The 25,281-nt window shown below is 38.0% G+C and overlaps 1 protein-coding gene across 8 annotated transcripts in view; it reads left to right on the plus strand.

Moving 5' to 3' along the window:
* The first annotated feature begins 1,103 nt into the window (after nt 1–1,103).
* Nucleotides 1,104–25,281, plus strand: part of LOC106164868 (uncharacterized) — a 32,739-nt gene continuing 8,561 nt past the window's right edge. For 4 of the 8 annotated variants that reach the window (XM_086993999.1, XM_086994003.1, XM_086994000.1 and 1 more), the window contains exons 1-16: nt 1,104–1,389; nt 7,008–7,090; nt 9,814–9,923; nt 10,249–10,354; nt 12,582–12,990; nt 13,221–13,324; nt 13,597–13,706; nt 13,894–13,999; nt 14,392–14,863; nt 19,039–19,121; nt 19,422–19,531; nt 19,725–19,830; nt 20,147–20,870; nt 23,120–23,202; nt 23,506–23,615; nt 23,809–23,914. In XM_086993999.1, coding sequence (XP_086850125.1) covers nt 1,277–1,389; nt 7,008–7,090; nt 9,814–9,923; nt 10,249–10,354; nt 12,582–12,990; nt 13,221–13,324; nt 13,597–13,706; nt 13,894–13,999; nt 14,392–14,863; nt 19,039–19,121; nt 19,422–19,531; nt 19,725–19,830; nt 20,147–20,870; nt 23,120–23,202; nt 23,506–23,615; nt 23,809–23,914 — 2,935 coding nt within the window. In that variant the 5' untranslated portion in view covers nt 1,104–1,276. Of the gene's footprint in view, nt 1,390–7,007; nt 7,091–9,813; nt 9,924–10,248; nt 10,355–12,581; nt 12,991–13,220; nt 13,325–13,596; nt 13,707–13,893; nt 14,000–14,391; nt 14,864–18,293; nt 18,703–19,038; nt 19,122–19,421; nt 19,532–19,724; nt 19,831–20,146; nt 20,871–23,119; nt 23,203–23,505; nt 23,616–23,808; nt 23,915–25,149; nt 25,233–25,281 lie in introns of all 8 variants that reach the window. The other 4 variants (XM_086994001.1, XM_086994002.1, XM_086994005.1 and 1 more) reach the window with 4 other exon arrangements.

Genomic DNA, 25,281 nt, shown 5'->3' on the forward strand with positions numbered 1-25,281 from the left:
AGGTGATATCCCTGTAGGTGGCATGTTGATCAGTACACCTGGGTAATGGAATTTTAATTAAAACCTTACCTAGTCCTTGCACCTGGGTGTCAAGGTGCATTGTTAGCTTTAATTGACATCCCAGGCTAATTACGTCTTAAGTGGACATGTTTTAATTAAGTGATTTAATGCTTTGATAGTGTGTATTTAATCCATTAAGTGTACATGCTTTATTTAAATCTGAATTAAATCTCTTAATGTCTTTTTTTTTTAATTTCCTGAATCTCTGTTCAAATATAAATAAATGTAAAATAATTTGTTACAATGTGCTTCCTGACATTATTCCACGGTTATCGAAAAGCCAAAACCCGCTAAGTCGCGTCCTCTTACATCATGTTTCAGCGCATCTCTTTTTTTCCCCCAGCAGACTATCGTGGTTTCTTTAAATAAGTTTCTGGGTTCATGAGATGTGTGTATTACAGTGACTGACAACGAACCAATACCTGACAGCAATATCTTTGTTTACGGTTACTACCTCTGGTCGACGTGAAACACATGACTCCAAACACATACATGTTATTGAACAAGAGCATAGAAATGGCGATGTGCTACTCTGTCGACTGTACCGACAATGTTCAGCGTGCAGCGAGGCACGGAGTTGATCAAAGAGCCACAAGATACGACACCTACCTTCTGTAGCCTCACTGGGGACATCACAGAGTCCTCAGTCACGTCACCCACCTTCTGTAGCCTCACTGGGGACATCACAGAGACTCAGTCACGACACCTACCTTCTGTAGCCTCACTGGGGACATCACACACAGAGTCCTCAGTCACGACACCTACCTTCTGTAGCCTCACTGGGGACACCACAGAGTCCTCAGTCACGACACCTACCTTCTGTAGCCTAACTGGGGACATCACAGAGTCCTCAGTCACGACACCTACCTTCTGTAGCCTCACTGGGGACATCACAGAGTCCTCAGTCACGACACCTACCTTCTGTAGCCTCACTGGGGACACCACAGAGTCCTCAGTCACGACACCTACCTTCTGTAGCCTCACTGGGGACATCACAGAGTCCTCAGTCATGACACCTACCCTCTATAGCCTCACTGGGGACACCCTCAGCGTCTCTCACGCATGCACGAACACATTAGCAGAGGTGGTAGTAATTCAAGCACGCACCCTGTGTTCTCTGTTCCCTCACATACGCTCTGGAAGAGGGTCTGGGAGAGCACGCGGCATGGAGGAACCGTCCTGTCTTAGCACTGTGGAGAGGTAGGAGCCTGCAGCCATGAGGTGGGACGCCGGCCTCGGGGTCCTACTACTGATGCTAGCGGGAGTCTTATTACTGCGCTGTGCCGAGGCCACGTATTATGACAGAAGAAGGACGAGTTACGGAAATTGGTACGTACTCATTTCGTACATTTTTACTTGACTTTGATTGTGTTTGAGTACGCATTATAGAAGTGATCATCTACCCAAACTCTTGCCAAGCTTTATATTCCAAATTTCGTTGTTTAACTCCCGTTCAGTTGCGCGATATTGACTTTGTTGTTGACGATTGCGGTGACCGGGATGTTATCACACAGCAGTCTGACAGATATAGTAGTAGTTGCAGTCTTAAATCGGTCTTTAGAAATTCAGAATTCCCTGTCCTATATAGTTAGTTGCGTTCCACAGAAGGTCTAATGGGTAGTAAAGATTTTATTTCGGTGGTTTAAGAAAGCAAACGAGGTGGAATATGACAGTGTTGACACTGTGGTCACCTGTCAGGGGAGACAGCAGGCAGGTCATGTCTGTCAGCTATATTCAGGTTGTAAAACACCATTTTTAGAACAACATCAGTGTCTTATTAACGCAGTTGGGTAAGCGGTCTAAGCTAAGCCAAAACGATATAATAATAATAATAATAATAATAATAATAATAAATTATTGTCTAAATTCCATATAAAATGTTCCGTAGACTAAACGGTATCACGGGTAAAACGAACGGAATAAGATGAATAAAGTCAACAAATAAATAGACAGTAAAAATATCGAGGCGCAATTATTTTAGCTTAGTATAATTATTGAAAAAACCTTTTTTTTTTTTTTTGCTTTTCAAATCCAGTCATGGATTTAAAAAAATTAAAGCTAATGATATATATCTTCGTCTTGAAGAGACAGTACTTGATATTTTACACGGGCTATGACCAAACAATACCTTCTATAACTAGGTACTAAAACTGCATTAACAATAGAATTAATTACTGGGACTATAATTTGTATATTTTGACACCGCAAGCCTTAAAGGATGTACGCGGAAGTAGCTTCACATTAAAAAATTGAGTTTTCGCTTTTTCACACACCGCGCGCGCGTGTGTGTGGGGGGGGGGGGGGGGGGCACGCGTTTTAAAATTCTTCACCATGGATGCTACAAAAGCACATCTCGAGCTGTTAACAAAGGCAACTGCACAGACTTTACTCCAGTGAGTACAACGCTAGGTGAAATCCTTCAGCGTTCATATGCTGGAGGGAACAATGCTGGCGTTGATGTACTGGTGAGGCCACGTTATCAGGTGGTGAGTGAGAGATAGGAATCAGTAGACTGGGTGCTGTGAATGGACGCCCTTTGTTGCCTGCGAACAATGCAGGCTCCCAGTACAGCCTCAGTACAGTAGGGGGGGGGGGGACAGGGAGCACGTCCTCACCCCCCTTCCCCGCTCCTAGTACAGACTCAGTACATTTGTGGGGGGGGGGGGGGGGGGGGGCAGGGGACACGTCCTCACCCCCCCTCTCCAGCTTCAAGTAATTTTACAACGTAAGATGAGATATCGTGGATTGTGCTGAGCTTTGGAGTCGGGGTGATGAGCTCACGACACGAGATGATACAAACTACACCCTCTCACTTTAAAATGTGGTTATTGCCTCTTGTTTGAAAATGTAACAGTAAAACGCGTACGATACAGATACAGAAGTTTATTGACAATCACCCTACATCCCGGCATGATCAAATACAAATACAAGAAGTAATCGGCAGAGTGATTACCGTAAACAGTTAGATATACATTATTATGTCTATGAAACATAAGAATTAGCTGGTTTCTGGTGCTTCATTTAACCGTTCTGTTTTCATACAGTGCGCTTCTTGCGACAGCAACAATGGACAATGCTTACAACAGTGATAACTTTTTTCCGCGGAATTCCGCGTTTTTTAATTCAGTTCTAAGGCCGTCCCCGTCCCCCGGCCGCATAGGTGTTGGGTAACATGATAAATGTTCAGAGTTTTTTCAAACCTAGGCTTATGTCTGTTACAATAACGCAATGAAGAACTTTTTATCCAGCTGTGAAAAGTTTCATAAATACAGGTTTCCTAAGAAGGCGCTGGGAGAAATAGGGTGTATGAATGTGTATATATAAACACAATGTATGTTTATAGGAAGCGAATGGTTGATAAAGATGTGATAAAGCACGGCAACAAGCGCCTCCCTGTCTTTTCTGAAACATATATGTGTAGTTACAGGGTGTATAAACGACACTTACCACACTAATATTCTGACATATTGTCAATAGAAAATATTTTTAACTTTAAGTGATGTAGCTGGAATTTCCACGTTTAAATTGAGAATGTCAAGTTTTAAAAATAACTTGGTTTGGGTCATTTGCGGTATATATCATCGCTTTTCTGTTCGATTAGGTTCGTTTTATCTGTGCGCGACACAACAGACTGTTATTAGGGAAGAATTCCTGAACTTTGGCTGATTTGTAATTGCGCGTTGTGGTTAACCGTCAGTGGTAAACCACCAAATTTCAGTTTGTGAAGAGCAATTTTTAGATATCCTGTCTTTATGCTTTCATCGCCGATGAAAACATTGACTGTGGCTACTAAATCTTCATCAGACTGAGAAATGAACTAATTCATGTTTTTGATGTCTTTGCTGAAGGATGTTCACTATTCTACCTGGATCATTAAACGTAGGACCCAGAATATTGATTTTATCTCCTATCCTAGATTAAACATATTATGAGGGGCACAATGACGAAATTAAGACTTTCATTACCCCGAAGTAAGAACACAGAGACGCTATGTACTTCACTAACTTGACACAACAGTTGACTTATACTTTAGACGACTACAACAGATGATAACGATGACGTAGAACTATCTAGCATACTTCACAAAGTGTTTCCTATTCCGTCATGGTGATCTCCCTCTCTTAATTATGACACGATGTCCACTTATAGTAGATGCTATACAATGATAAGTCTTTCACTGATATGTGGGGACGTCTTGTTAGCCGTGAACTGTGGAGGATATCTTTACTCCATCGTTGCACCACTTATCTAACGTGATAATAATTACTTCAATCATGATGGTTCCTTTGACCGTAAGGGACAAAAGTTTGGTTATATTTCTACTGCTTCATTGATATGTCTTCCGGGGTGCGATTATTAAAGGGCTTACAAATAAGAGTGGATGGTCTTATCACGATTGTCAATCTTTTTGAAGAACACGCCCCTTGTTTGGTGTGGTGACTTATTACAACAACGTGCGGAGAGAGTGAGCGATAGTATTGATTGATACGTTAATCATTATAATCGATTTATAGGACAGAAAACAAGAGAGAACCTAACTGGACTAAATACTATTTAATTCAAGTCTTTGTAACAGCTTATAAATGTAGAGATTTGAAAAGTCAGTTAACGATCGAAGTTATATACAAAAATGTCATTGTATCGTCGGGTCCATTTGTAAAGTAGTGCACTCCATACTGCAACATTTTCTCTCGAGCGCACACGCACAAACTAACACACACAGTCTTTTCTGTTACTCTCTGTCCCTCTCTTACTTAGAGTCCCCCACAATATTTATTTCCATGGAAATTTTGTCCCTACGAAAAGATTATTTGAGCACTGCGGACTTCAGCAAATATTTGTACATCCTCTTTTAAGTATGAATTAATTCGTATAAAATATAAATTAAATGGACATTCGTATAAAATATAGATTAAATGGACATTTGTGTCAAAGGTATATGTATACCAGTAATGCAGTCTCTCCCCTTCTCTCTCTCGCCCTCCCTGTGTATTTTCTAAAAACAAAATGTAGAATTTTAGTCGTGAGTTTCCTTTTCTACACTTGTGCATATGTACTCGTATTAAGCAAACAGCACAGAACAGGAATCCACTAATAGAAGGCTAAGTAAAACTCATTTCAAAAAGGAGTGTAATATAAAATACCATTAGCCTTTTATTTTTTGAAGCAACACGAAAGAGGTAGTTTATGTCTGTTCGTATCTGCATTGAAAAATGATAAACCCCTTTTTTATTTTAAACTGGAAATGCAAGTACTGTATATAACAGTTAATAGTTAATAGTCGAGAACATAAATATTGCTTTCTTTATTTTTCAATCTTAGACAGGGTATTGGACATTTCCAGGCTTTCTTAATTTTCTTAACCAGCAGATATCCAGCCAACAGGAACCTCGGGGTAATAATAATAATATAATAATATACAGGTTAATGATATATTTATTTCGGGTACTGCTTCTCTTATTTGTAGCATTCTGTCATAGAATTAAAAGACAAAAATAAAAAACACAACACCAGACAGTGTGACTGTGGGCTAAAGGTCCACCTTAACCCGCCTAGGATACTTGGCGTGTTCAGGATTCCAGTGGTGCCATTCAGAACAGGGGACTACCTAGTACGAGGATCAAAATGGCGACCCACTACAAAGCTTGCCGTCTAATCCGCTAACAGACACTGAATAGATATCCCATGGGGAAGTATTCAAGTGGGCCGGACATATTTGACCTTCGGACTAGTTAGTCCCTTATTCTGAATGGGACCTAGGATGAGGAGGCAAGGGCTAACGAGCACGAGTCATTCATGATAGTTTGAAATAATTACCCACCACATAGCTGGATTATCTTGACCTCATATCAGAGGGGACGTTAACCTGTCGTCCCTTCTACACCCTTTTTTTTCGTAGAGCAGTGTGACCAAATATCTTCAAGATTTTTTTTTTTTGGGGGGGGGGAGCTTTTAATTCATAGGTTTTTCTAATTTGATTATTTTGCAAACCCTACGCTATGAGACGCGCGCACATGCGAAAAATGAAAAATTAAGTTCTTAAAATTAATTCAGTGAAGAATTTTATCAGCGATGTTCATCACTCGATAGCTATGACGTTTTCATTACTATATATCAATTATGCATCGGCCAGTGTACTAATTACTGTCCTTAGGGCTAATCATTTCCTGGACAGTCGGTCAAATCAGTGAACATATCAACATAAATATGATCACTGACTGAGGTGAATTCCTCATTACTGGCAATCTAAATCAGAGTATAAGTCAACACTTTGTTGCGTGTTATAATCTTTGTTTCGTGCCTTCAATAACGGCGGTCAATGACTAGCTATATAGTTTACTTTCTTACGCGAATTAATTTGGATGACTTAAACACAAAACAGCATCTCCTTGAAGTGCAACGCTGATTGACTCATAAAAAACCTATCATGGGACCATTAGTACATCTGTTTTTCATCGAGGCAAATTATAATAATAACAACAACAACAATAATAATAATAATAATGTTAATGTTGTTGATGATTTAGTTAATTGTATTTGTTTCTATGAGTACAGTATATGTTGATTTGTTAAATGAAGGAGGATAACACGTAGGACCATGAACGAAGTTTGTATGTTGAAATGGACTTGTTATTAATTGTTTTGCATGGAGAATGGTCGTTTATTCCAAGAAATCTGTCATCTTTTCAAAAGTTTGTAATAATCTATTATTTCCAGCAACTATATAATAAAAATTGCACCATGGAGGCGGTAGGGTGGTGGGGGAGGGATTGGGGGGGGGGGGGGTAACGAGCTGCTCCGTTGAGGAGACTCTTTTATCGTATGTAAAAACCCCAGCAGGCTATTGAGGTGTCACTCTTTCAGACTGGGATTAATAGAGAACGCTGGGCTTGTGAGGATAGTTTATTGGTTTATTTGTCTCTTAATTTAAGATCACTTGTTTCCAGGTTCCAGAAGCTGAAACATGGATGTGTTTGTAGACGACCAGATACAAGAAAATCATTCGACTGTCTTGGACACAACCATTTTGGTGAGTATACACTTAATATAAGTAAGAGCAAGAATGGAAAATGCAGCTCGCAGTTGTACGGTTAACTTTACTCGGTATAACTTTGACTTGGCCATCTTAGACACTGGCCATGGGGTTTTCGTGTTTTATGATCTATTTAAAACGTTTTCTGGACTTAGTGTGTTAAGGAACGGCTATAAGACAAAATGTATCAAGGGAGTAGAAAGAAAGAATTACTTGTAAAATACAATATCTGATTTTTTAAACAAATGGCTAGGACAACTGAATCCTAGAGCCTGGCAGAAGCAATGTATAGACTTAAAAGCCACTCATTTCTGACCAGTAACATTCATTGTATTAGAAAATTCTTCTATAGTCGGATGCTTTTGTCTTCGGAAAATAAAATTTTGGTCGTAACAGAAAATTTCGACTGAAAAGTCGGCTGAAAGGTTGAAGGTTAATTATATCTATAATATCTATCTGTCATTCTTTGCTAGTGGTTACAAAAAGTTGAATTTGACCGAAAATTTCAAACTTTCTCTGGGAAGCTGTAATTTTGCGATGTGATAGCTACACCATCACAGTTTATCATTTCATAAAAAGGGAAACAGCAGCTGCCCTTTTTAGGGCACACAGGAGAGTTGAACAGCTATACCCACCAAATCCAAGACGCGTTACCCTGGGCAATATATTTTGCACAAACTAATGAAAGTCTAATGGAATGTTTTCAGTTTTAGTTTAAATCATAAGGGGGTGTTGTCTCAATGCTTCAAAACTGGGTTTGAAGAATTTAATCCACATTTCATAATTAATAAAAATGGTGAATATGGGGTTCACGGTTACGTTATTGACGCGGGTACAAAAACTTTTTATAATCATGTAAATAATAACAATAATTTTGCTATTATCCATACACACTTCAATCATGAGGGGCACACCACTTTCACATGCTTTTAAAATGGAATTGACAAACACAGAGGAATAATGCACATATTTTATTTACTGTAACTCTTTCACATGGGACACACACTGAACAAAGTTGATCTAAAGAATGTTCCAGATTGTAGTTTTTTATCTGAATTATAATTTTTTTATTATTATTTTAACACAATAACGTTCAGTTAAATACAAAATTTAACAAAATGAAGTTCAGTGTAACACAAAGTTCATAATTATAACATTCTTCCTGACATATGTGGACCAATGGTGATATCTGTTCTGTGCTCACTAAGGCATCCACTCTTGGGATTCTGAAAAAATATCACACAAAGAATCTGTTAACTCTGATAACGAACAATGGATAACCTAAGGTCACAAATAGTTTATTGCTTATTCAAACAAAGTACAGTGCATTATGAGTGGCAAACACGCATATTACTGAGACACATTTTCTTCACCCATTTTCGGTGCTTCATTGCGTAACGTAAGTGTTGCTAGTAATCCATTATTGCTGTTTTTACAGACGGTTAAATTTTAAACGCACGGAAAACAGTGTAGCAGCTTAATTTAAGACAAAACTAAAAAAAAGTAATTCAATTTCGATGATTGAGTTTTCGAGAACAAGAGAACATGAATACGGTATCACCGCGTCACCATGTTCAATGTGACCTTTAGTCCCCCATGTGACACAGACGCAAAACGAATGTTCAGACGAAGTCACCCTACTTATAGAATGGTAAAAATCAATCGGTACACAAATATGTTGAAACAATTGAAGAAAAATGAAACGAAACTCATTATTTCTCACCTTCATACAAAGAAGATCCCAATAAACAATCCTGTGACGGTTAAATCGAGGGAATTACACCTGTGCCCTGCATCCTATCTCGACAGCGTCATTGCGTGACATGTTATCAGAATGGGTCACCCGCCAGTTTGAGCTGGTTTTTTTAGTGTGCAAAAGAAGCCATTCTTGTGTAAGACGTCATCAGTTAGTGAGTATGGAAGAAGATCGCTATCGATGTATAATTTTCACGCGGCATTTTAAGTCGTCTGATAAGAATCGATCTCTGAAGTTTCAGCGTTGCGAACGTTATATTGGGACGCGGTGAAGAAAAATCGACCTTGCTGAGCAATAAATGTGAAATTCTTAAGAAAACTGATATTATCATGGATTTCGTGACACAAACTAACCGACATACTACTTTGGACGATTGAACAGTTTTAATACGGAAAGATAGGATTAGATGAAATTTTCATCGGGGTGGGACACCGCATGTATCGTAAGTTAAGCTAATTTTGTGATCATTTTTCAGTCACTTCAAATAAATTTTTATTTAAATAACCATTTGCACATTCTGTTTATTATATCTTCTTGCAGTAGGTGTATTCCCTGCTTCAATAATTCATTCAAACCCTAAACAAACTGTTCCTAAATAGAGGTAGGGTCGAAATTCCACAAAAAAAGACGATATATTTTCTGCTTTTTCTCTTATTTTGCTTTTATAACAGCATCCTCCTTGCTCATGCAGCTTCTTTGATTTGTTATTGAAACATACACAACGATGTCATGAGAATTTGGTTGGCTATCTAAATTTAAATAACATTCTTGTTATGGCCCCCCTGCAGTGCACCACTAGCAAAGAATGACTGCTATATTAATTATATTAACTATTAACTACATATAGAAAACTACAGCCATCTTATATAAGTGACGTATAATTTGGCAGTACGGGAGTTACTCTGAAAGGTAAAGAGCTGATGATGCCCCCTATCGTAATGTTTAATTCTCTGTGCTATTTCAGTGATCAAGGCAAAGGTGATGAAATCCGCTGAGAGTCGTGACGTCATCAAGCCCTCGGTTTCGTACAGACCTGCCGCTAAATACGCCGTACATATACAACATATATTCAAAGTAAGTCTTTGGCATAAAACGCCATACATAACATGGAACATATTTAATAAAAGTCTTCGTCAAAAGAATTTAATGACATAAGTCGACCAGTTAAGGCGAGGGCTGTTGCATCTCATTCGCAAACGGTTATATATCGAAATGAATAGCTCAAAAATGGGTCTCTAGATCGTAATTTTCTTATGGTTTTGGGTACGGTATTTAGTGAAAAAGGGGTGATGTTGAAAATTTTCCAGGAAATACTTTTCATTTTCTTTGCAATCTATATATGTCCACATGATATGTAGTTACTTGTTCGAAAATAAACATTTATTGCCCTTAATTTTAGGATGTGTCTGGAAGTCTTAAGACAGGTGACAATTACGTGACGGCAAACAGATCCTCTTTCGTCTGTGATACCTATTTAATTACGGGAGAAGAATATTTACTTAAAGGTAAGAAAGTGTGAACCTTTAATATCAGTCATATATGCATTTTTATCATTTATATCTGGGCTTAGTATGGCTGTCAACACTTAATGATATAAGGTAGGGGAGACCGGGGCTAGTTGGACCCCGGGGTAAGTTGGCCCCCCATCAAGTCTTTTTAATAAAGTTACTTTAAGATGCTAAATTATTTCATTTGGACTCACTGCCGACGCTTTCTTAGCACTATTGGATAGGGCCACTTTACAAAATGATGTGATCAATACTTTTACCCCATGTTACTTTGTCATAATTTGATGGGGGTGGGGTGGGGGTGGGGTGGGGGGGACTTATCCCAGGGTTCAACTAGCCCCGCTCTCCCCTAAACAATGCAGCGTCCCGTCATCTTGACTTCCCTAAGATGCTAAAAGATTTCCTCATTTTAAAAAAGGTGAAAAATTTAATTTGAAATGAAAGTCGATTAATCTCACTTTTTGATTTTTCATTTAGTTTTTTATTAAGAGAGTTTAACAGCTGTGACGCTAACGAGGCACTGGAAAATAAATGAATTAAAAAAAAAAGAATAATAGAAATTCATCAAAAACGGTTAGATCTTGTATCTGAAAATCATCATGATATATATGACTATATTTGGATTTAACGTTCCGGAAATGGTTGACCACAGCGACCGGAATGACCACCACGAGGCCAATTTTAGGAACACTGGGGTCGGCGATTTATAAATAAAATAAAAAGGCATAGTATTATCAAAGGACCACAAGGTGCGAGGCACTGTTTACATCCCGCCGTAAGGTTACTTTTATTTTAAACATAATTGTTTCTTAACTTCGTTAAATCTTCTAACACCTCTTAAAAGGATAATCAGAAAACAATTCTTTATTTTCAAAGAAGGGTCATTGAAGCAGACCCTAAATATTACAAGACAGGTTTAGGGTACTCCGTTTACAAACATCTTTTATAGGGTCTGGAGAGAGAGAGAGAGAGAGAGAGGGGGAGGGGGGGGGAGAAAGAGGTGTCCTTTCAAAACGTCGCTTCGCGGTTACACAGAGGTCCATTGGTAAACTGGACACAAACATTTCAACTGACCAGTGTCACGCGGTGCAGTATTCTGAACATGCATTTCTTCAGGTCACACAAACAACAAAGTTATCTCTCAAAAAATTCGATCTCATCACGCTTCCATCACGCCAAGTGCTGAGCCAATAAATTACAAATGAATACCACTCTCTGTTCTTCCGTGGCGGGACCAATCCGTCAGACAAAATCTGAGATTAACATGTCAAATTTATAGCCGGATAGAGGGTGCAGAAGAAAAGTACTGAACAAAAAGTTTACTGCAGTTTAAAAAAAGGAAACAAAAAAAAAAAAAAAAAGAAACAGAAAGATAAATATTTGAATAAACAACAACTAAAAAAAAGAAGAGGAATTTTTCTTACGAACCAGTATGTACTGGAATAATTTTACCTATGGATATAAATATATAATAAGGAATATTAAACATTAAACAAACAAACAAATAAATAAATGAAAGGGAGAGGTGCAGAATGTGTCTATAACCCTTTAAAGGGTGGGCAGAGTAAGACCTACCCTCACACCTAGGGCCCAGATCCTGGGTCGTATTGCATGAGGTCTGATCTTCACGACGATATACTAACAATTTCAACACCTGAAAACACTGTACTTCTTCATCAGGGCTGATATTGATCTCGCGTTTCGGTGAATGGACTTTGTTCTCCAAGAGCACCAGTGCGCCGTTAAACTTGAAACTCTTCGAATATGAAAAATGAAACAGTGACGATAGCAAATCGTGGATTTTTGAATTTGTTACGATGTGAAGGACTAGCCTTAGTTTAATTTGACAATTTTGCATATCGCCCTCGGACTTGTTTCATATTCAAGTCAGCCATCAACAGTTCGTCAGTGGCGGAGTTAGAGGGGGAGGGGGGTCGGGGGTCCGGCTTCGTATCCACGGACCCCCACTTCAAATAAACCTGGATCCGCCCCTGTTCGTGACACCTTCTGAGGCAAATGATCCTGAAGATATGCGTTGGTTTTGCTCTTTAAGTAGTCCAAGCTTTGTCCACAGACTTTATGACATTGTCGAATGTGTAGGTTGATAAAAAATAATATTTTCTACAGAGACTAAACGAGTTTTCCACCTATAACACATGCCATTTCGACATAACTGACTGTGTGTTATGTAACAATATCAGTTCCAATATTTATCATTTTTCAGGGAAATATGTGCGTGGTGAGTTGCGGCTCGGGAACATGTGTGAGTATGGCGGTCAGTGGGACACGATACCAAGGTCAAGGACGAACTATCTCATGTCACGGGGCATTTGTTCCTTAGCCGACAGACTGCAGCTGCCATCTGGTGGCCAGTTTAAATCTAAAATCGAAACAAAATTGGATTCACACAAGAAAGTACCAAATTCAGCAAACAAGATGAAACCTAAAAATGAAATAAAATTGGACTCATCCAAGAAATCCCCTAGTTTAGCAAGCGAGTTGAAATCTAAAAATGAAAGAAAATTGGAACCACCCAAGAAAGCTCCAAGTTTACTGAGCGAGTTTAAATCTAAAAACGAAACAAAACTGGTATCATCCGAGATTGTTCCAAAGAAGACGTTGGGATATATCAGGTACGTACAGCCTTCGATCCGATCTTTTGTGAAAGACAACTTATTTAGTTTTTGCTAGGACCGGTTTAGTCGATTTGTTAAGTTGATCACAACCTCCTGGTCTTAATATCTAATGACACAGAAAGCCGCTTAAAGAGCACTTCTGTCTGCCCGTCTGTCTGTCTGTTTGTCCGTCTGTTTGTCTGTCTGTCTGTCTGACTATCTCTTACCTTAGGATCACTTGTTTCTAGGTTCGAGAAGCTGAAACATGGATGTGTTTGTAGACGACCAGACACAAGAGAATCTTTCGACTGCCTTGGAAACAACCACTTTGGTGAGCATACAGTTAATATAAGTGAGGACAAGAATGGGAAATTGTTTGCCGTAGTATTTTCCCTGTGAGATACTTTTGTATTCGGAAAAATGAAATTAATTTGATATGCACTATTAATTTTCGAGTAAACGGTGGACTGAATGTTGAAGATGAAGGCAGATTTTCTCTGCAAGACTGCAGCCGTCAAAAATCTGCCATACGGTGTATTATTGGGCAATTCGGGTGTGATTCTTAAAAGATATGGAGATGATGTTGCCCCATCTCATGATGTTTACTTCTCTGTGCTATTTCAGTAATCAAGGCAAAGGTGATGAAATCCCCTGAGAGCCGTGACGTCATCCAGCCCTCGGTTTTGTACCGACCTGCCGCTAAATACCTTGTACATATACAACATATATTCAAAGTAAGACTTTTGTCATCAAACGCAGTGTAAATTGAGCATATACTTAAAGTAAATCTTCGTTTTAAAAGTGACCGTAATACCTCGAAAATGAATCTCTTCATTATTATTTATTTATTTATTTATTTGCAGTTTTGGATGGGTCATTCATGTTAGTTAGTAATAAAATGGGAACATTGAATAATTTTAGGATGTGTCTGGAAGTCTTGAGACTGGTGACAATTACGTGACGGCAAACAGATCCTCTTTCGTATGTGATACTTATTTAATTACTGGAGAAGAATATTTACTTAAAGGTAATAAAGTGTGGACCTATAAGACCAGTCATGTGTTGGCTTAAAAGGGCTGTCAATACTTGATTATATAAATTTAAACTATGGAGCGTCACTGAGCATATTTTGCTGAATGTCATGCATTTTGTCTGTTTGATTGTCCTTGCCTTTGGCACGAATTGGCCAATAAATTCTATCTTTAGTGGTGAAAAAGTTTATTTATTTATTATTATTATTATTGTTTTTTTATTTGTTATTATTATTATTATTATTATTTTTTTTTTTTTTTTTGCATTGCCTGAAGTGTAGAAATGATAAGAAATTATTCTTTCTATGGAGATTACAGCGCATGACGTTTTGACATAACTGATTCTGTTTTCGGTTACAATATAAAGTTTTATACTAATCATTTTCAGGGAAATATGTACGTGGTGAGTTGCGGCTCGGGAACATGTGTGAGTATGGCGGTCAGTGGGACAGGATACCAAGGTCAAGGACGAACTATCTCATGGCACGGGGCATTTGTTCCTTAGCCGACAGACTGCATCTGCCATCTGGTGGTCATTTTAAATCTAAAAACGAAACAAAATCGGAATCACCCAAGATAGCTCCAAGTTTAGCAAAGAAATTGAAATCTAAAAACGAAATAAAATTGGACTCACCCAAGAAAGCTTCAAATTTACTAAGCGAGTTGAAAGCTCAAAACGAAACAAAACTGGTATCATCCAAGAAAGCTCCAAGTTCACTTAGCGACTTGAAATCTAAAAACGAAACAAAATTGGAACCACCCAAGAAAGCTCCAAGTTTAGTTGGCGGCCTTGCATCTAAAAACGAAACAAAAATGGTATCATCCAAGCTGGCTCCTGAAAAGACGTTGCAAGATATCAGGTACGTACATTATTTGAGCTCTTGTGAAAGGCACATAATTCAGTTTTCGCTATGGCCAGTTTGCAATTTTAGTCGATTTGTGAAGTCGGTCACAACCTCGAAACTTATCCAACTGACATAGCGCAGCTTTCTATCCATCTTTGGCCAATTTAACATAGAAATGTTCAGTTTTCATCGTTTGACTGGTGTTCTTGTTTATGAGATGTCAAGCCGGAGATACACAGAAAACTGCTATGCTTGTTATGAGGAGAGTCCATCTGTCTTTCTGTCTGTCTATCTGACTGTCTCTTACCTTAGGATCACTTGTTTCTAGGTTCGAGAAGCTGAAACATGGATGTGTTTATAGACGACCAGACACAAGAGAATCTTTCGACTGCCTTGGACACAATCACTTTGGTGAGCTTACAGTTAACAAAGCATACATAAGAACGAACAAGCATAGAACATTCTTTGTGGTAGTTTTTGATTATTTTCTCCTTGTTGGATGTTTTTGTATCGGAAAATAGAATTATGTTGATTTGCACTATTAAGTTTCGAGTGAACCGTGGCTGAAAGTTGAAGATGAAAGCAGATTTTCTCTGCAAGACTGCAGCCACCTAACATCTATCCTTACGACGCATGATTAGGCAACACGGGAGTTATTCTTTTAAAAAAATGATGATGCCCCCTATCGTAATGTTTACTTCTCTGTGCTGTTTCAGTGATCAAGGCAAAGGTGATGAAATCCGCTGAGAGCCGTGACGTCATCCAGCCCTCGGTTTCGTACCGACCTGCCGCTAAATACGCTGTACATATACAACATATATTTAAGGTAAGTCTATATGAACATGTACTTAAAGTTAGGCTTGGTTTGAAGGTGGGAGTTTGTAAATTAAACTTGTAAACCGTAAAATAAAGAAGTGACCGTAATAGCTCGAAAATGGGTCTCTTCATCGTCATTTTTGGCGGTTTTGGATTGGATATTCATGTTAGTTAGTGATAAAATGGGAATGTTGCATAATTTCAGGATGTGTCTGGAAGTCTTAAGACAGGTGACAATCACGTGACGGCAAACAGATCCTCTTTCGTCTGTGATACTTATTTGATTACTGGAGAAGAATTCTTACTTAAAGGTAAGAAAGTGTGAGCCTTTAAATTCAATCATATACGGATTTTAACATCTATATCTTGACTTACAATGGCTGTCAACACTTAATAATATAAGGAAAACAACATGCGTCCTTCTCAGCTTCACTTCTAATTAATGTTGACTCGTTTTATCATTTTAGATATAGATAAAGTCTTTGTGTTTATTATAATATGAATGAAAGTTTATTTATCTCAATCCTTAATTTTGCTTTAGTTTTTTGATAATTTATTTACAAACACTTTCTAATTTGCGCATGATTTTTCGACATAAGTGAGGCTGAGTTATATAACAATATCGGTTGCACTATTTATTATTTTTCAGGGAAATATGTGCGTGGTGAGTTGCGGCTCGGGAACATGTGTGAGTATGGCGGTCAGTGGGACAAGATACCAAGGTCAAGGACGAACTATCTCATGTCACGTGGCAGTTGTTCCTTAGCCGACAGACTGCAGCTGCCATCTGGTGGCCAGTTTAAATCTAAAAACGAAAGAAAATTGGAATCACCCAAGATCGCTCCAAGTTCAGCAAAGGAGTTGAAACTTAAAAACGAAGTGAAATTGGACTCACCCAAGAAAGCCCCAAGTCCAGCAAGCGAGTTGAAATCTAAAAATGAAAGAAAATTGGAACCACCCAAGAAAGCTCCAAGTTTAGCAAGCGAGTTGAAATCTAAAAACGAAACAAAACTGGTATCATCCAAAAAGGCTCATAAGGAGACGTTGGGAGAGAAAGGGTATGTATATCCTTAGAGCTTTTGTGAAAGGCAACTTATTCAGTTTTTAAATTTGCTATGGCCAGTTTGCAAATTGAGTCGATTTGTGAAGTCTGGCACAACCTTGAATCTCATCCAACTGTAGCACAGCTTTCTATCCATCTTTGGCCAATTTAACATACAAGAGTTAAGTTTTTCATCGTTCAAGTTTGACTGGTATTCATATCTATTACATGTAAAGCCATGACACAGAAAACCGCTATGCTGCTTATGAAGAGAGTTCATCTGTCTGTCTGTTTGTCTGTCTGTCTATCTGTCTATCTGACTGTCTCTTAATTTAGGATCACTTGTTTCTAGGTTCCAGAAGCTGAAACATGGATGTGTTTGTAGACGACCAGATACAAGAGAATCCTTCGACTGCCTCGGAAACAACCACTTTGGTGAGTTTTGATATAGCATACATAAGAACGAACAAGCATGGAAAATTCTTTGCGATAGTTTTCGGTTATTCTCCCCTTGTTGCATGTTTTTGTATCGGAAAATAGAATTATGTTGATTTGCACTATTAAGTTTCGATTGAACCGTGGCTGAAAGTTGAAGATGAAAGCAGATTTTCTCTGCAAGACTGCAGCCACCTAAAATCTATCCTTACGACGCATGATTAGGCAACTCGGGAGTTATTCTTCAAAAAAAAATGATGATGCCCCCTGTCGAAATGTTTACTTCTCTGTGCTGTTTCAGTGATCAAGGCAAAGGTGATGAAATCCGCTGAGAGCCGTGACGTCATCAAACCCTCGGTTTCGTACCGACCTCCCGCTACATATGCTGTACATATACAGCATTTATTTAAAGTAAGTTTTTGTCATTAAATGCAGTACGTATGAAACATGTTTTTAAAGTCAATCTTTGTTGTGAGCTGGGGCTGGTAACTTTAACTCGTAAACTGTGAAGTATAGAAATTACCGTAATAGCTCCAAAATTGGTCTCCAGCTCGTTTTTTTACGGTTTTGGGTGGGGAATTGATGTAACTTAGTGATCAATTAGGAATGTTGTATATCCAGTGAAATACTTCTATTTTTCTTCACTGTTTTTCCTTTTCCAACCTAATAACTCGTTCCAAAAATCACCATTTATTGATATTACTTTTAGGATTTGTCTGGAAATCTTGAAACTGGTGACAATTACGTGATGACAAACAGATCCTCTTTCGTCTGTGATACTTATTTGATTACGGGAGAAGAATATTTACTAAAAGGTAAGAAAGTGTGAGCCTTTAAATTCAATCATATACGGATTTTAACATCAATATTTGGCTTACAATGGCTGTCAACACTTAATAATATAAGGAAAACAACCTGCGTCCTTCTCAGTTTCACTTCCACTTAATGTTGACACATTTTATCATTTTAGATATAGATAAAGTCTTTGTGTTTATTATAATACGAATGAAAGTTTATTTATCTCAATTCTTAATTTTTCTTTAGTTTTTTGATAATTCATTTACAAACACTTTCTAATTAACGCATGATTTTTCGACATAAGTGAGGCTGAGTTCTATAACAATATCGGTTGCAATATTTACTATTTTTCAGGGGAATATGTGCATGGTGAGTTGCGGCTCGGGAACATGTGTGAGTATGGCGGTCAGTGGGACAAGATACCAAGGTCAAGGACGAACTATCTCATGTCACGTGGCAGTTGTTCCTTAGCCGACAGACTGCAGCTGCCATCTGGTGGCCAGTTTAAATCTAAAAACGAAAGGAAATCGGAATCACCCAAGATCGCTCCAAGTTCAGCAAAGGAGTTGAAACTTAAAAAAGAAGTGAAATTGGACTCACCCAAGAAAGCCCCAAGTTCAGCAAGCGAGTTGAAATCTAAAAATGAAACAAAATTGGAACCACCCAAGAAAGCTCCAAGTTTAGCAAGCGAGTTGAAATCTAAAAACGAAACAAAACTGGTATCATCCAAAAAGGCTCATAAGGAGACGTTGGGAGAGAAAGGGTATGTATATCCTTAGAGCTTTTGTGAAAGGCAACTTATTCAGTTTTTAAATTTGCTATGGCCAGTTTGCAAATTGAGTCGATTTGTGAAGTCTGGCACAACCTTGAATCTCATCCAACTGTAGCACAGCTTTCTATCCATCTTTGGCCAATTTAACATACAAGAGTTAAGTTTTTCATCGTTCAAGTTTGACTGGTATTCATATCTATTACATGTAAAGCCATGACACAGAAAACCGCTATGCTGCTTATGAAGAGAGTCCATCTGTCTGTCTGTTTGTCTGTCTGTCTATCTGTCTATCTGACTGTCTCTTGATTTAGGATCACTTGTTTCTAGGTTCGAGAAGCTAAAACATGGATGTGTTTGTAGACGACCAGACACAAGAGAATCATTCGACTGCCTTGGAAACAACCACTTTGGTGAGTTTTAATATAGCATACATAAGAACGAAGAAGCATGGAAAATTCTTTGCGATAGTTTTTGGTTATTTTCCCCTTGTTGGATGTTTTTGTATCGGAAAATAGAATTATGTTGATTTGCACTATTAAGTTTCGAGTGAACCGTGGCTGAAAGTTGAAGATGAAAGCAGATTTTCTCTGCAAGACTGCAGCCACCTAAAATCTATCCTTACGACGCATGATTAGGCAACTCGGGAGTTATTCTTTTAAAAAAATGATGATGCCCCCTGTCGAAATGTTTACTTCTCTGTGCTGTTTCAGTGATCAAGGCAAAGGTGATGAAATCCGCTGAGAGCCGTGACGTCATCCAGCCCTCGGTTTCGTACCGACCTGCCGCTAAATACGCTGTACATATACAACATATATTTAAGGTAAGTCTATAAACATGTACTTAAAGTAAGTCTTGGTTTTAAGTTGGGAGTTTGTAAATTAAACTTGTAAACCGTAAAATAAAGAAGTGACCGTAATAGCTCGAAAATGGGTCTCTTCATCGTCATTTTTGGCGGTTTTGGATTGGATATTCACGTTAGTTAGTGATAAAATGGGAATGTTGCATAATTTTAGGATGTGTCTGGAAGTCTTGAGGCAGGTGACAATAACGTGACGGCAAACAGATCCTCTTTCGTCTGTGATACTTATTTAATTACTGGAGAAGAATATTTACTAAAAGGTAAGAAAGTGTGAGCCTTTTAAATCTATCAAATACACATTTAAACCTATATTTGGAAAATATAAGGAAAATAACGCTGCGGCCTTCTCTCTCAGCTTCACTTCTACTTAATGTTGACACATTTTATCATTTTAGACATAGATAAAGTCTTTGTTTTTATTATAAGATGAATGGAGGTTTAAATATCTCACTTCTTAATTTTTCTTTAGTTTTTTGATAATTTATTTACAATTTCTTACTAATTTACGCATGATTTTTCGACATAATTAGGCCGAGTTATATAACAACATCGATTTTAGTATTTATTATTTTTCAGGGAAATATGTACGTGATGAGTTGCGGCTCGGGAACATGTGTGAGTATGGCGGTCAGTGGGACAGGATACCAAGGTCAAGGACGAACTATCTCATGTCACGGGGAACCTGTTCTTTAGCCGACAGACTGCAGCTTCCATTTGGTGGCGAGCTTAAATCTAATAACGAAAGAAAATTGGAATCACCCAAGATCGCTCCAAGTTCAGCAAGCGAGTTGAAATCTAAAAACGAAACAAAATTGGAAGTACCCAAGAAAGCACCAAGTTTAGCAAGCAAGTTGAAAGCTACACACGAAACAAAACTGGTATCATCCAAGAAAGCTCCAAGTTCACTTAGCAAGTTAAAATCTAAAAACGTAACAAAATTGGAAGTACCCAAGAAAGCACCAAGTTTAGCAAGCAAGTTGAAAGCTACACACGAAACAAAACTGGTGTCATCCAAGAAAGCTCCAAGTTCACTTAACAAGTTGAAATCTAAAAACGAAACAAAATTGGAACCACGGGAGAAATATCCCAGTTTAGTAAGGGAGTTTAAATCTAAAATCGAAACAAAACTGGTATCATCTGAGATGGTTCCAAGTTTAGCAAAGGAGTTGAAACTTAAAAATGGAATAAAATTGGATTCACCCAAGATCGCTCCAAGTTTAGCAAGCGAGTTGAAATCTAAAAATGAAACAAAACTGTTATCATCCAAGAAGGCTCATAAGGAGACGTTGGGAGAGAAAGGGTACGTATGTCCTTCGAGCTTTTGTGAAAGGCAACTTATTCAACTTATGGCCAGATTGCAAATTTAGTCAATTTGTGAAGTCTGTTACAACCTTGAATCTCATCCAACTGTAGCACAGCTTTCTATCCATCCTTTGCCATCTTTGGCAAATTTAGCATAGAAAAGTTTAGTTTTTCATCGTTCAAGTTTGACTGGTTTTCATATCTATAACATGTAAAGCCGGCGTGACACAGAAAACTGCTATGCTGGTTATGAAGAGAGTCCATCTGTCTGTCTGTCTATCTAACTGTCTCTTACCTTAGGATCACTTGTTTCTAGGTTCGAAAAGCTAAAACATGGATGTGTTTGTAAACGACCAGACACAAGAGAATCTTTCGACTGCCTTGGACACAATCACTTTGGTGAGCTAACAGTTAACATAGCATAAATAAGAACGAACAAGCATGGAACATTCTTTGCGGTAGTTTTTGATTACTTTCCCCTCGTTGGATGCTTTTGTATCTGAGAATAAATCTATGTTTAATTGCACTATTAATTTTTGAGTGAATGGTGGCCGAAAGTTGAAGATGAAGGCAGATTTTTTTTTCTGCAAGACTGCAGCCACCTGAAACATGCTATACAACGCATGATTGGGTAACACAGGAGTTATTCTTTAAAAAAAATTATGATGCCCCTATCGTAATGTTTACTTCTTTGTACTATTTCAGTGATCAAGGCAAAGGTGATGAAATCCGCTGAGAGCCGTGACGTCATCCAGCCCTCGGTTTCGTACCGACCTGCCGCTAAATACGCTGTACATATAGAGCATATATTTAAAGTAAGTCTTTGAACATGTACTTAAAGTGAGTCTTGGATTTAAGGTGGGAGTTTGTAAATTAAACTTGTAAACCGTAAATTATAGAACTGAACGTAATAGCTCGAAAACAGGTCTTTTGATCGTTATTTTTGACGGTTTTGGATTGGATATTCATGTTAGTTAGTGATAAAATGGGAATATTGAATAATTTTAGGATGTGTCTGGAAGTCTTGAGACAGGTGACAATTACGTGACGGCAAACAGATCCTCTTTCGTCTGTGATACTTATTTAATTACTGGAGAAGAATATTTACTAAAAGGTAAGAAAGTGTGAGCCTTTAAATTCAATCTTATACGGATTTTATACCTATATTTGGGCTTACAATTACTGTCAACAATAATATACAACGCTGCATCCTTCTCAGCTTCGATCACTTCTACTTTATGGTATCTTTTTGTATCATTTTAGATATAGACAAAGTCTTTGTTTTTATTATAAGATGAATTAAAGTTTATTTATCACCCTTCATAATTTTTCTTTAGTTTTTTTATAATATATTTACAAACAATTTACTAATTTAAGAATGATTTTTCGACATAAGTGAGGCTGAGTTATATAACAACATCGATATCAGTATTTATTACTTTTCAGGGAAATATGTGCGTGGTGAGTTGCGGCTCGGGAACATGTGTGAGTATGGCGGTCAGTGGGACAGGATACCAAGGTCAAGGACGAACTACCTCATGTCACGGGGCAGTTGTTCCTTATCCGACAGACTGCAGCTGCCATTTGGTAGCCAGTTTAATTCTAAAAATGAAACAGAATTGGAATCACCCAAAATAGCTCCAAGTTTAGCAAGCAAGTTGAAAGCTACACACGAAACAAAACTGGTATCACCCATTAAAGCTCCAAGTTCACTTAGCAAGTTGAAATCTAAAAACGAAAGAAAATTGGAACCAAGCGATAAATATCCCAGTTTAGTAAGGGAGTTTAAATCTAAAAACGCAACAAAACTGGTATCGTCCGAGATGGCTCCAAGTTTAGCAAAGGAGTTGAAACTTAAAAACGGAACAAAATTGGAATCACCCAAGATGACCCCTAAGAAGACGTTGGGAGATATCAGGTACGTACATCCTTCGAGCTTTTGTGAAAGGCAACTTATTCAGTTTTTGCTATGGCCAGTTTGCAAATTTAGTCGATTTGTGAAGTCTGTCACAACCTTGAATCTCATCCAACTGTAGCACAGCTTTCTCTCCATCTTTGGCCAAATTAACCTAGAAGAGTTCAGTTTTTCATCGTTCAAGTTTGACTACTGTTCGTGTCTATAAGATGTAAAGCCGGCTTGACACAGAAAACTGCTATGCCTTTTATGAACAGAGTATATCCGTCTGTCTGTTTGTCTGTCTGTATGTCTATCTGATTGTCTCTTACCTTAGGATCACTTGTTTCTAGGTTCGAGAAGCTAAAACATGGATGTGTTTGTAGACGACCAGACACAAGAGAGTCTTTCGACTGCCTTGGACACAATCACTTTGGTGAGCTTACAGTTAACATAGCATACATAAGAACGAACATACATGGAAAATTCTTTGCGGTAGTTTTTGGTTACTTTTCCCTGGTTGGATGTTTTTGTATCGGAAAATAGAATATGTTGAATTGAACTATTAAGTTTCGTGTGAACCGTGGCTGAAAGTTGAAGACGAAAGCATATTTTCTCCGCAAGACTGCAGCCACCTAAAATATATCCTTTCGACGCATGATAAGGCAACACGGGAGCTGTTCTTTTAAAAAATGATGATGCCCCCTATCGAAATGTTTACTTCTCTTTGCTATTTCAGTGATCAAGGCAAAGGTGATGAAATCCGCTGAGAGCCGTGACGTCATCCAGCCCTCGGTTTCGTACAGACCTGCCGCTGAATACGCTGTACATATAGAGCATATATTTAAAGTAAGTCTATGAACATGTACTTAAAGTGAGTCTTGGATTTAAGGTGGGAGCTTGTAAATTAAACTTGTAAACCTTAAGATATAGAAGTGACCGTAATAGCTCGAAAACGGGTCTCTTGATCGTTATTTTTGACGGTTTTGGATTGGATATTCATGTTAGTTAGAGATAAAATGGGAATATTGAATAATTTTAGGATGTGTCTGGAAGTCTTGAGACAGGTGACAATTACGTGACGGCAAACAGATCCTCTTTCGTCTGTGATACTTATTTAATTACTGGAGAAGAATATTTACTAAAAGGTAAGAAAATGTGAGCCTTTAAATTCAATCATATACGGATTTTAACATCTATATTTGGCTTACAGTGGCTGTCAACACTTAATAATATAAGGAAAATAACGCTGCGTCCTTCTCAGCTTCACTTCTACTTAATGTTGACACATTTCATCAGTTTAGATATAGATTAAGCCTTTGTGCTTCTTGTAACGTGAATGAAAGTTTATTTATACTGGAGAAGAATATTTACTTAAAGGTAAGAAAGTGAGAGCCTTTAAATTCAATCATATACGGATTTTAACATCAATATTTTGGCTTACAACACTTAATAATATAAGGAAAATAACGCTGCGTCCTTCTCAGCTTCACTTGTACTTAATGTTGACACATTTCATCAATTTAGATATAGATAATGTCTTTGTGTTTATTATAACGTGAATGAAAGTTTATTTATCTCACTTTTTAACTTTTCTTTTAGTTTTTGGGTAATTAATTGACAAGCATTTACTAATTTAGGCATGGTTTTTCGACATAAGTGAGGCTGAGTTATATAACAACATTGATTTCATTATTTATTATTTTTTAGGGAAATATTTGCATGGTGAGTTGCAGCTCGGGAACATGTGTGAGTATGGCGGTCAGTGGGATAGGATACCAAGGTCAAGGACGAACTATCTCATGTCACGGGGCACTTGTTCTTTAGCCGACAGACTGCATCTGCCATCTGGTGGCGAGTTTAAATCTAAAAACGAAAGAAAATTAGAATCACCCAAGATCGCTCCAAGTTCAGCAAAGAAGTTGAAGTCTAAAAGCAAAACAAAATTGGAACCACCCAAGAAAGCTCCAAGTTTACTGGGCGAATTTAAATCTAAAAACGACACAAAACTGGTATCATCCAAGAAAGCTCATAAGGAGACGTTGGGAGAGAAAGGGTACGTACATCCTTCGAGCTTCTGTGAAATGCAACTTATTCAGTTTTTGCTATGGCCAGTTTTCAAATTTAATTGATTTGTGAAGTCTGGCACAACCTTGAATCTCATCCAACTGTAGCACAGCTTTCTATCCATCTTTTGCCAATTTAACATAGAAAAGTTGTTTTTCATCGTTCAAGTTTGACTGGTATTCATATCTATAACATGTAAAGCTGGCGTGACACAGAAAATTGCTATACTGGTTATGAAGAGAGTCCATCTGTCTGTCTGTTTGTCTGTCTGTCTGTTTGTCTGACTGTCTATTACCTTAGGATCACTTGTTTCTAGGTTCGAGAAGCTAAAACATGGATGTGTTTGTAGACGACCAGACACAAGAGAGTCTTTCGACTGCCTTGGAAACAACCACTTTGGTGAGCTTACAGTTAACATAGCATACATAAGAACGAACAAGCATGGAAA

Source organism: Lingula anatina, chromosome 8 (assembly GCF_051362555.1).
Source record: "Lingula anatina isolate TDL-2025a chromosome 8, LinAna3.0, whole genome shotgun sequence".
NCBI lineage: Eukaryota > Metazoa > Brachiopoda > Lingulata > Lingulida > Lingulidae > Lingula > Lingula anatina.